Source organism: Stegostoma tigrinum, chromosome 12 (genome assembly GCF_030684315.1).
Source record: "Stegostoma tigrinum isolate sSteTig4 chromosome 12, sSteTig4.hap1, whole genome shotgun sequence".
In the NCBI taxonomy this organism is placed as follows: Eukaryota; Metazoa; Chordata; class Chondrichthyes; order Orectolobiformes; family Stegostomatidae; genus Stegostoma; species Stegostoma tigrinum.
In genome coordinates this window covers 9,074,279-9,087,011 of record NC_081365.1, presented here as the reverse complement: position 1 = coordinate 9,087,011, position 12,733 = coordinate 9,074,279, and the positions used below count along the sequence as shown (strand labels likewise).

The window sequence follows — 12,733 nt, the reverse complement described above, 5'->3', positions numbered from 1 at the left end:
TCATCCACACTGCTGAGAAAACCTGACCTATCACGAGCCCATTAACTCGGTAAGAACTAACAGAGAAGAGTGTAGATATATTTCCCAGTCTCTGATCGGCCTCTACACACTCATCCTGTCTAATCAGAGGCTGGCAATTTCTGGGTCACAAGGACTACCTTTCCAGGCCTACTCCTCAGAGGATTCCACAGTGAGAGGTGGGGTCAGGGAAAAAGGAGTTCAGGAAGTTGCAGGCAAGTTTAATGCAGGAGGCCCCATGGGTCTCACCTACCTTCTAACAATGACCTCGAAATGATCTCTTTACAATAGGCTGTCACTGAGGGTAGCAGCTGAAACTGCATTTTTCTCTCACCTGGACGTTTTCTGTCGAAGTGGTACTTTGTCGTCATCCACTGCTCCCATGTCACCTTGGATCTGTGAAATTCTAAAATGATAGAAATAATGACAAGAAGTCAGAACTTGACATAATAGGTTGAACTTTCCTGAATGGATGTGGCAGATCGATAAGAAGGCCAACAGTCGCAAACCATTTCCACTCCCCCTCCCATTCTTTAGATGACATGTCCATCATGGGCCTCCTGCAGTGCCACAATGATGCCACCCGAAGGTTGCAGGAACAGCAACTCATATTCCGCCTGGGAACCCTGCAGCCCAATGGCATCAATGTGGACTTCACCAGCTTCAAAATCTCCCCTTCCCCCACCACATCCCAAAACCAGCCCAGTTCGTCCCCTCCCACCACTGCACCACACAACCAGCCCAGCTCTTCCCCTCCACCCACTGCATCCCAAAACCAGTCCAACCTGTCTCTGCCTCCCTAACCTGTTCTTCCTCTCACCCATCCCTTCCTCCCACCCCAAGCCGCACCCCCATCTCCTACCTACTAACCTCATCCCACCTCCTTGACCTGTCCGTCTTCCCTGGACTGACCTATCCCCTCCCTACCTCCCCACCTATACTCTCTCCACCTATCTTCTTTTCTCTCCATCTTCAGTCCGCCTCCCCCTCTCTCCCTATTTATTCCAGAACCGTCACCCCATCCCCCTCTCTGATGAAGGGTCTAGGCCCGAAATGTCAGCTTTTGTGCTCCTGAGATGCTGCTTGGCCTGCTGTGTTCATCCAGCCTCACATTTTATTATCTTATAACAGAAGAAGCAGCAAGGTGTCAGTAAGGAGAATGGCATTTTCTGGACCCAATACAAGTTGGGGAGATAGACCACGGGGGAGGGGAAGGGGATTCTGAAATAAATAGGGAGACGGGGGAGGCGGATAGAAGATGGATAAAGGAGAAGCTAGGGTGAGAGGAGACAGGCAGGTCAAAGAGACGGGGTTAGAGCCAGTGAAGATGAATGTAGGTGGGGAGTTAAGGAGGGGATAGGTCAGTGCAGGGAGGATGGACAGGTCGAGGAAGCAGGAAGAGGTTAGTGGGTAGGAGATGGGGGTGGGGCTTATAATGAAATATTGGATTTTATATCCAGAGGCTGGAGTATAATGATGCAGAAGTTCTGCTGCTGGTATATAAAACCCTGGTTAGATTCCAGTTGGAGTACTGAGAGCACATCTGGGCCCCATACTTTAGGACGATAGAAGCTTGACACCATCCAGGACAAAGCAGCCCATTTAACTGGCACCACATCCACATTCCCTATGTTTTATGGCAGGGTCACTTGAGGGAGGGAGTACAACATAGATTTACAAGAATGTTACCTGGACTTCAGGGGTTAAGCTATGAGGAGAGATTATATGAATTAGGTCTGTTTTCTCTAGTAATTAGAAAGTTAAGAGATCATCTGGTCAAGTTTTCAAGATATCAATATGAAAAGACATGGTGAATAAAGATAAGCTATTTCCATTGGCTCAAGATTGTAAGCTAGGGAGCACATTCAGAGAACTAGGGACAGACTGTTCAGGAGAGATGTTAGGAATTACTTCCACACACGAAGGGTGATAAATGTTTAGAACTCTCTCCCACAAATGTTAGGGGATGCTGGTTCAGTTGTTAGTTTAAACCAAGTTAGTTCTTTTTTATTAAGCAAAGGTATTACGGGGCATGGATATTAGGCAGGTGTTTGGAGTTTGGCCACAGATCAGCCATGAGCTCATTAAATGGAGGAACAGGGTTAAGGGGCTGACATCCCATTCCTGTTCCTATGTCTCTGTTCCCAGAATATACAGCTCAATGCTTTTGGAAATGATTAACTAACAAGTCATCTTTCAGGATAAAGACAGAAATGATCTACTGTGTGAAGGAGCTAAGTAAATATTAAATCAAAATTTTCAAAATGAATTGCAACTGAAGACATAGTAGGCTAATTGTGTCAGGGATTTCAACTGTTCCAATACAGCTACAACACTGGTATCTCCCGACAATGTGGAAAACTGCCCTCGTGCATCCTATACATAAAAAGCAGGACAAATCCAACCCGGCCAATTACCACCCCATCAGTCTGCAATTGGTCAGCAGTAAAGCGATGGAAGGTGTCAGTAACAGTGCTATCAAGCAGCACCTGCTCAGAAATAACCTGCTCAGTGACACCCAGTTTGCGTTCTGCTAGGGTCACTCAGCTCCTGACCTCATTACAGCCTTGGTTCAAACATGCACAAAAGAGCTGAATTCCAGAGGTGAAGTGAGAGTGACACCTCTTGATATCAAGGTCACACTTGATGGAGTGTGGCATTGAAAAGCCCGAGCAAAACTGGAATCAATAAGCATCAGTTGGACTCATACCTGGCACAGGGGAAGATGGTTCATTCCTATATATAACAAGTGGATGTCTCTGATCTAATGTAGAGAGACTATTCTTATATCACGATATAGAACCTTCTGCATATTATACAAGATCTTTGTTGATTTTTGTTATGCTTTTTTCAGTTTTGATCACATATTTATAGCACCTGACTTCTTCACAACTTTGGTAAATACTTGGTGCAATATCTTTAGTTCTTGGTTTGGTGCTTTCTGTAAAAATTCGATCTTTTTGGAATTCTTGGATAATCTTTGAATTGGAACCTTGTAATCAGAGGCTAGGAATACTGCAGCAAGTAACTCACCTCCTCACTCCCCAAAGGCCCACCAACTACAGGACACAAGGCAGGAGTGTGATGGAATACTCCCCACTTGCCTGGATGAGTGCAGCCCCAACAACACTCAAGAAGCTTGACACCATCCAGGACAAAGCAGCCCGTTTAACTGGCACCACATGCACATTCCCTATGCTCTGTGGAAGGGTCACATGACCTGAAATATTAACTCTGATTTCTCACTACAGTTGCAGCCAGATCTGCTGAGCTTTTCCAACAATTTCTGTTTTTGTTCCATATTCCTTCCACTGCCAACGTTAAGGAGAAGCAGTGTGTACCATCTGCAAGATGTACAGGAGAAATTCACCGAAGATCCTTAGACAGCACATTCCAAACCCGTGACCACTACCACTTTGAAAGAGAAGGCCAATAGATATATGGGAACATCATTGCCCACAAATTCCCCTCCAAGCCACTCACCATCCTGACTGAGAAAAGTATCGCCATTCCTTCAGTGTCAAAATCCTGGAATTCCACAATCAGGTGGTGGAAACAACTAAGATACCCAAACAAGTGATGCAGGTTCATGGAAATATCTGTAAGTCCACCTTCAAACCATATACTATCTTGAAAATATAAATTTCTGGAATTCACTTTTTAAAAGCACAGTGGGCTGCAGTGGTTGAAGAAAACAGTACATCAGCACCTTCTGAAGAATGATTAGAGATGGGTAGTAGATGCTCATGAACCAATGAAAAAACAAAATTAAGAGCTGGGAATTTTAAGAAATATAGTCAAAGGAGTATCAACTTGATACAATGGTCAATATTATCATGCAGATTGAGAAATACAATTTTTTAAGGAAAGGTTCTGTGTAGCAACTTGAAGCAACAACAAGAGGGAAGATTAACTTCGTCACTGTGGAAATGCAGGCTTGAGAAACTCTTGGGAGAGAGACAAAACAATGTCCAAAAGGGCATTTGAAATTGAAGGGAGGAAAGAACATTGTTAAGTGTGAGCATAAATGTAGCAGTCAACTGTCAGAACATTAGGGTCTTAAACATCTCCATATAATGGCGATTCAACTCTTTGCGATTTAGCTCTTCCTACTGGCAAAACATGATGAGAAGTTTTAAAAACGTAGCTGCTCATTTTATAACAGGAATGTCCAGCCAAGTGCCACAGTGTAGTTTAGCAGAGTCTCACTGTAAGACTCTTGTCTCTAAATCTGAGGCTGGAGGTTTCAAACGAGAGTGTCACTGTTAGAGGTGCTGTCTTTTAGATGAAATGAGACCAAAACCCAGCCTGCTCTCTCAGCTGGATTTAGAAAATCCCACGGCATTAGTCTGAGGGACAGCAACAAAGATTTCCATGATGTCTTACCAAATATTTAATCTAATAATCAACTCATAAAAACAGATTATCTTATCATTCTTCCAATGCTGTTTGTGGAATCTGCAATCCTACATTACCTCATGATCTGTGATAGTGCTTTGTCATGTTCTGTGGTGTGAAAAGCAACACACCACTGCACAACTTTTTGCCACATGGAGCAGGATAGAAGTGGTAATTTTCAAATAAAGAGTGCATATCATATATAGCAAATTTACTACAATGTGACAATCAGTACAGGCAGTAGTGGCTGAAAATATTTTCTGGATATTCAGGAAATTGTCCACTTTTGTTCAAGCAACAATTTATTCAACAGAGAACGAAGTTTGCTCAGTTAATAGATAGGAATAAAATCATATACTGTATCCCCACAGTCTGTATTCCATCTAGTGGCACACAGTGTCAATGTAGGTAGGCCTAGCTCCAATCAGATTCCCTTCCTTCATTAACTCCTCCCTCAGAAACTAATGATGACTCTCACTTACCAAATAATTGAAGGAAACTTACCTGGTAAAGAGCTGTTTAGATTCCTGTGGGAAGAAAAGGAAAGGAGGTCAATCACAATCAAATGCAAGAAAGGGAATGAGATTCATGTCAAAGAGCTCCCCACTTCAGAAGTACAGAATTGTTACAGCACAGAAGGAGGTCATTCAGTCCATCATTCTGCATCAGCTCTCTGAATGAGCAAAAAACATAAATTGCTGGTGAAACTCAGCAGGTCTGGCAGCATCTGTGGAGACAAATCAGAGTTAACGTTTTGGGACCAGTGACCATTCTTCAGAACCATTGCCAGGCCTGCTGAGTTTTTTCAGCAATTTCACTTTTTAAAGCTTTCCTGTCTCTCCTAATATCTACAGACACCGCCCACCTGCTTCCCCTTCCCAACTTCTGAGTAGAAGGGTTTTTCTTTAAGACCCCTGTAAGCCTTTCACTTTAAAATTATGCCCTCTTCAACCAAGGGAAACAGCTGTATCTACCCACTCAGTCAATGCTCCTTCTGATCTTACACACCTATTCAGGTCCCCCCTCATTCTTCCATGCTCCAAAAAGAACGAACAGAACTTTCCAGCCTTTTCATACTTGAAAATGTTCCAATCCAGGCAACTTCCTGGTGAATCTCTCTCATACGTCTTTCACAGCAATCTCATTCTTCCAACAGTGCAGTGACCAGACTGCACACAGTATTCCAGCTGCAGTCTAACCAAAGTTTTGTGTAACTCCAGTGTGATTCCCCCCACCCCTGTAGTTTACAGGAACAAAACACAAGAGCCTATGAAACTAATCAAGATGTTTGTAGAGCCACAAAAATAACTACTGACAGAGTTCTGGGACCGACTCTCAAGCCTCTGACATGCAAGAACATTTGAAAATCTCCCAAACAATGATAAAACAAAAATCAAACAACCATATCTAGGTCCGAAACTTTCAGCTAGGTGACTACAGGTTCAGGCACAATCAATATCAGATGATCCTTTAAATGCCCCGTTCAGTGGCCTGTGCAGGGTAGCAAAGAAGTCCGTGGAAGTGATCGAGGCCCAGACCAGGGAGAAAAGCAAAAGGTTGAATCACATCAACATGACAAAGCAATTCCAAGATGGGGACAAGCAGGTAACAGTCTGTCCCATTGCTGTTGTCCTAAAGATTAAGAGTAGCAGCAAGAGTAAATTGGAAGGAAATATGTACAAGGCCTACATTAAATGTTCTACTAACAAATACAGAAATACTGCCAAACTTAGACTCCCTAATCAGCCATCTAAGTGCAGAGTAGTGAGCTGACATTGTGAGGATCCTCACTTATTTAAGGGTTTAGATAGAAACAAGCCCAGGCTGCACCATCTTGGCTCTACGTATTGTAGACGTGAGAGAGGATCTATTAGCCACATTGACTAGGCCCATCTCAAAACAGCTAATAGTAGACTGTCCATTATGTATCTAGAGGGCAAGAAAGAAGAAGCACATGTCATGTAATAAAGCACAAGTTACACCACACCTGGAATACTGCAAACAGTATTTGGTCACTACACCTTAAACAAATACATTGAACTTGGGAGGGAGAACAGTGTAGACTTACCAGAAATGTCATCTCTCTACCAAGAGTCAGAAGGAGACATTACACAAGTTAGAACTCTACTTGAACATAGGCATTGAACACAGAACAGTACAGTACAGTACAGGCCCTTCGGCCCCCGATGTTGTACCGACCTATTATCCTACTAAGATCGAACTAACCGGCATACCCTACATTATACTATCATCCATGTGCCTATCCAGGAGTCGCTTAAATGTCTCTAATGTTTCTGACTCCACTATCACTGCTGGCAGCGCATTCCACGCATCCACCACTCTCTGTGTAAATAACCCACCTCTGACATCTCCCCTATACCTTTTGTTGGAACCTTTTTTATTCATGACACTTGGGCATAATTGGCTGGGTCAGCATTTATTTGCCATTGAGAGGCTGGTAGTGAACTTTTTCTTTTACCTTTGCAGTCCATGTGCTGGAGGTAGACCCACACAGTCCTTCGGGAGGGAATTCCAGGATTTTGACCCAATGACACATTTCCAAGTCAGGATTTTACAGGAACTTGCAAATGGTGGTATTCCCACGTATTTGCTGACCTCGTCCTTCTACACAGCACTGTTTGAAATTTTGAAGGGTTTGAAAGGTGTCATCTAAAGCGATTTGGTGCATTTCTGCAGCACATCTTGAAGACAGTACATGCTATTGTTACTCAGCTTCCGTGGTCAAGGGAGTGGATGCTTGTGGATGTGGTGCCAATCAAATGGACTGCCTTGTCCTGGATGGTATCAAGCTTCCTGAGTGCTGTTGCAGCTGCACTCATCCAGGCAAGTGGGGAGTATTCCATCACACTCCTGCCTTGGAGAGGGTGAACAGGCTTTGGGGAGTCAGGTGGTTACTCACCACTGTATTCCTAGCCTCAGACCTGTTCTTATAGCCACAGTGTTTATGTAGCAAGTCCAATTGAGTTTCTGGTCAATGATAACCCCCAGGATGTTGACAGTGGGGAATTCAGTGATGGTAATGCCATTGAATGTCAAAGGACATGGTTATATTGTCTTTAATTGGGCGTTGCCTGGACATTTGTGTGGTGAAAATGTTACTTGCCATTTCTTAGACCAAATCTGAATATTACCCAGCTCTTACAGAATCTGGATATGAATTGCTTCAATATTTGAGTCATCGTGAAAGATGTTGAACATCCCTACTTTGGACCTAAAAATAGAGGGAAGGTCATTGGTGAAGCTGAAGCCCAGGACACTACCCTGTGGAACTCTTGCTTTCATGTTCTGGAGCTGAAATGACTGACCTCCAATGACCAGAACCATCTGTCCAAAGATGTGCAGGTCAGACAAATTAGCCATGCTAAATTGCCCACAGTGTCCAGCAATGTGCAGGCTAGGTGGATCACTCATGGAAAATGCAGGTTTACAGGAATGGGGTAGGGGGTTGAGTCTCCTGTGCATTGTATCAATTCTATGAATTGATTGAACTTTAAGACTGGGAGGGGATGATGGGTTAGATAGACTGATTCAACTTTGACCCACTTGCTGGACAACTAGGGGTATAGTCTACATCAAAGAGCCAGGTCTTAAGGAGTGAAACTAGGAAATAGTTCTGCATGCAAAGAATGGTCAAAATTTAGAATACATATCCACAAATGCAACTAATGCTCAATTAATTGTTCATTTTAAACCTGAGCTTGATTGATTTTTGCTATTAAAATATATTGAGGGGTAATGGGGTAAAGATTCAGACAAGGTCCCAATGAATGAAAGAAAAATTTTGCGCAAGTAAATAGCACAGTGGCTCAGCGGTTAGCACTGCTGCCTCACAGCGCCAGGAACTCGGGTTCGATTCCAGCTTTGGGCAACTGTCTGCACGGAGTTTGCACATTCTCCCTGTGTCTATGTGAGTTTCCTCCCACAGTTCAAAGAGGTGCCAGTTAGCTCGGCCATGCTAAATTGCCTCTAGTGTTCAGGGGTGTGTGGGTTATAGGGGGATGGGTCTGGTTGGGATGCTGCAAGGGTTGGTGTGGACTTGTTGGGCCAAAGGGCCTGTTTTCACACTGTAGGGATTCAATGGTTCTAAACAGCTGACTTCTCTTCCCACATAAAGAAACAGAATTATGTTCAGCTGCGCAACCTCCCGCTGTTCACTAATTCATGGCAACATTTTATTCACATACATTCAGACTGATGACTTGAGGGAGATACTAAAAGACTGCTGGTAATTGTACAAGCAACAGAGAAAGCAGGACATAACAAGAAATATGAACGATACCTGAAGAAAGGAAAGGCAATCCATTTTCATCTGCTTCTCTGTTTCGGTATCTATTAATTTAATCTGTTCCATCTTTTGTTCCAGTGATTTTGACTTGCTCCCAATTTCAGATAGCACTCGATTCTCCTCATCATTAATCAGTTTAAGGGCATACTTCTCATCTTCTTCCAGTTGCTTTCTCCATTCAGTGAACTTATTCAATAGCTTTTCTTTCAGCTCATTGGAGCGTGTCTAAAAATCCAAACACAAACCACACTCAAATGTTTTTATACAGAGAACTGTGTAAGATCAGTTCAGAACTCTCTGCACATAGGAAGTGGGCAGCCTTTACATTGTTACTTACTTTTCCTCGAGAAAGTGATGGTCAACCACTTTCTTGAAGGTTTGGAGCAAGTAGAGAAGGTGCTCCCAGAGTGCTAGTAGGTTAGGTCTTTCAGGATTTTACCAAGAAGGGAGGAATGTATAGCAGGATGTCCAAATTAAGATACAGTGCTCTGACTATTTGTTTGGAGGTTTGGGGGCTACTTGGAGACAGTAATGTTCTCATGCACTGTTCTGACAGCCCTGCTCACACCCATACTTTTCAATATTCTCAGACTTCCTGAGAACATTTTAACTTTACAATCAAAGTATTGAGTTTATAAGTGATTCATCTCCTACAGCAACTTTCAAATCCATGCATCAACAGAGACAGGGTACGGGTGGAGTAGTTCCAGGTGCCTGGCTCTATCACATGCAACTGAACCTGACCAACTGCCTGGTAGGGAAGCTGTAAGGATTAGTGAAAATTGCTGGAATGGTGGTTGCCACTAGATCAGGAGTCAGCATTGTAAATATAAGGTGGTAGGCAAAAATCCAAAAAAAGAGACAACGTTGTACATGGAATCTCTCTGAAATACGGTGTTCCTCTCCAATGTTGGCTGTTGATAAATTCACCGTGAACCTCTAAAATGTTTTGTACCACTGGACTGCAATGTGAACCATTGGCAGTGCAGCACTGAGCTCTCCAGGGAAGATAAGGATGGGCAATAAATGTTGGCCTAACCAGTGACAACCGCATCCATGAACTAACATAAAAATTAAATCATGAGGGAAGGTAGTGGCCAAGTGGTATTATTACTAGGCTATTAATCCAGAGAGCAAGGGACTGTCCTGGGGATCTGGGTTCAAACCCTGCCATGGCAGATAGTGGAGTGTGAATTCAGTAGAAGAAATGTGGACTTAAGGCCATGACTATTGTCGATTGTTGGAAAATCCCAGCTGGTTCACTAATGTCATTTAGAAGGGAAACTGCCATTCTTACCTGATCTGACCTGCATGTCACTCTAGGCCCACTGCAATCTGGTTGACTCTTAACTGCCCTCTGGGCATTTAGGGCAATGACAATAAATGCTGGCCTAGCCAGTAACACCCTCATGCCATGAGTTAATTTTTAAAAAACTCATAGTTGCAGGGCACTATTTCATAACGAGCAGATGACACACACCTTAGAAACATTGTGAATCGTGAGAAGAATATTGATTGTACATGTTTAAACATAAAGAGCCTGGTGGACTGGGCATACAGCCAGTAGACATCAATTCTCAAGAAACAAGTACATGCTCAGTAGAATTCCCTGAAACCCCACTGTACAAAAACTAAACAGCTCACCCCTTATTAAGCACACGGAGCGCTTGATGTAATTACTGACATGTTCCTAAGAGGACAATCCTGATATCATACGTTTACCGAACTCTTAGGAAAATCATTTCAAAATCTATTTAGACAAGATTCCTACCTTTATTTCACTTTCTGCTTTCTTCAAGTCTTCTTGATCAATTGAAACATTTTTCTGAATCCCATGAAGGTCCTGACATTCTTTCTTCAATTTGTCCTAAAAATTGCATTTTAAAATAGTTTAACAAGTTGATTCCCAGAAACTAACTTGCTTAATTGTAATTAGAGATAATCTGATGAAGGGTCTAGGCCCAAAACGTCAGCCTTCCTAGTCCTATGATGCTGCTTAACCTGCTGTGTTCATCCAGCTCTACACCTTGTCATCTCTATGCTTAATTGTGATTGTCTTTTTAAAACTTCACTTATGTTTCCTCTGGATTGTTTGAATTCTGCACAATGGACCTCCCCTCAACTCCTGAACAAGACAATATTTACCTTGACTGAGGCTTCTGCCTGATCTAGGCTCAGCAGATTATGAGATTTGTGTTGACCTATCACTGTACAAGATATGCACACACACTGTTGATCCTGCTCGCAGTAAAACTCAAGAATCTTCTTATGATCCATACACTGTTTCTTCGTGAGGTCAACTAGAGGCTCGATCAGGATATGATCCTGGTAGGTTTTCTTTGTCAAATGTGGCTTTAAATGAAGGGAACAAAATGAGGTCTCGCATTTGAGGCAGGTCTTCACCGCTGGGGATGGATTCTCAATGCAGTACTCACACATAACAGGGATAGATTCAGCAGCTGTAACCTGGGACTGGTTGTATTTCTCCACGATATTACGCAGAGTGAAGTTTTTCTGCAGTTGAGGCCTAGGTTTGAATGTTCTGCGGCATTCAGGACAGCTAACTCCACCCCGGTTGGTTACATGTTTCCAAGCGCTGTTGATACACTGCAAGCAGAAGCTGTGCTGACAGGGCAATATGACGGGATCCTGGTACACGTGGAGACACACAGAACAAGTTAAGTCTTCTTCGAAAGCTCCAGATTCCATTCTTGCAAAGCTAAGGAGAGAGCTCTTCTGCACAGTGTTTGGTGTAGCCAAAAATAAAACAGGAAGTGAAAGGACGGAAAATGTCCTCCTGTTGGAGTAAACTACTTCCAGTTTCGTTTGAAGTTTAATTGACTTTTTGCATTTCGTAAGCGTGCAAAGGATCATTTTATCACTTCCCATCCTCTTTATAAACAGGTTGGTAGAAACCAGAAAATCTGCCCCGACGGAAAATGCTGGAGACCAGTTTGAGCATTGTTTGAACAAAGACTGCTTTGTTAGGAAATGTTAGGAAAAACGGAAAATGCTTCAGAAACCGAGAAGATCTGGAGTCATGTATTTCCGGGAAAAGGTCAAATTTTGATTGACACGTGCTCAGTTGCTTCATGTTGCTGAAGACAAATTACAGGCAATTCAACCACAACATCAACAAACAGCCGAAACTCTTTATCCTGGCTTATTCCCATAGATTAATTTATGATTTTGTACTCGCCTTCGTAAATCACTAGTAGTTATCTGCAAGATAAAGCATGACACCATTTAACCTGTTAAGCATTCCTGTGTTTTCCAAGCTGATTATTAGAGGGTTAACATTTGAGTTTTCCTTTTCTGATTCATCTTGCAATTGCTTTGATGTTTTTGCCTCTTGTTTAAATTTTAAACATAAAGATACTAAGTTAGCCGGAGAAGTTTTTTTTAGAGCAGTACGAGTGCTATTTTCTACGTCTGTAGATTGTTAAAATGCAAAGATGGCATTTAGTGGAGTGATGTGCTCTTCCTGCTTGGATGTGGGAGATTGGGTCCAGTTTCCATTTCAAAAGTGAAAGAACTGTGGATGCTGTGAATCAGAAACAAAAGCAAAGCTGCTGGAAAAGCTCAGCAGGTCTGGCAGGATCTGTGAAGAGAAATCAGAGTTAATGTTTTGGGTCCACTGACCCTTCCTCAGGCCTAACAGAGTTTCCATGTTAGTGATGATTATGTCTGCAGGAAGTGTGTTTGATTATGAATCATAGATCAGTTTGAGCCATAGTTAGAAGCAATGAGGAATTTACAGGAGCTAGGTGGTGTGGTGGATGACAGTTGCAGAAATATAGTCAGGTAAATAGGTTACTTTGCCAGGCAAGGTGGGAGAGGGAGGCAGTTTATGCAGGAGTCTCCTGTGGCTCTCCCCACCTCAAACAAGTATGCTGTTTTGAAACGTGAAGGGGGTGAGGGACTCTGAGGGGAATGTAGCACTGACAGCCAGGTTTCTGGTACTGAGACTGGCGCTAATGTAATGAGGGGTACGTCAGATTCCAAGCGAAT

At 42.9% G+C, this 12,733-nt stretch overlaps 1 protein-coding gene across 2 annotated transcripts in view; it reads right to left on the bottom strand.

The window, feature by feature from the left end:
- Positions 1 to 11,625, bottom strand: part of LOC125456723 (E3 ubiquitin/ISG15 ligase TRIM25-like) — a 43,912-nt gene extending 32,287 nt beyond the window's left edge. For both annotated transcript variants that reach the window (XM_059650139.1, XM_048540085.2), the window contains exons 1-5: positions 10,868 to 11,625; positions 10,494 to 10,589; positions 8,717 to 8,947; positions 4,921 to 4,943; positions 353 to 424 (exon numbers count right to left, since the gene is read on the bottom strand). In XM_059650139.1, the coding sequence (XP_059506122.1) occupies positions 353 to 424; positions 4,921 to 4,943; positions 8,717 to 8,947; positions 10,494 to 10,589; positions 10,868 to 11,611 (1,166 nt within the window). In that variant the 5' untranslated portion in view covers positions 11,612 to 11,625. The remainder of the gene's footprint in view (positions 1 to 352; positions 425 to 4,920; positions 4,944 to 8,716; positions 8,948 to 10,493; positions 10,590 to 10,867) is intronic.
- Between the last annotated feature and the right edge of the window lie 1,108 nt (positions 11,626 to 12,733).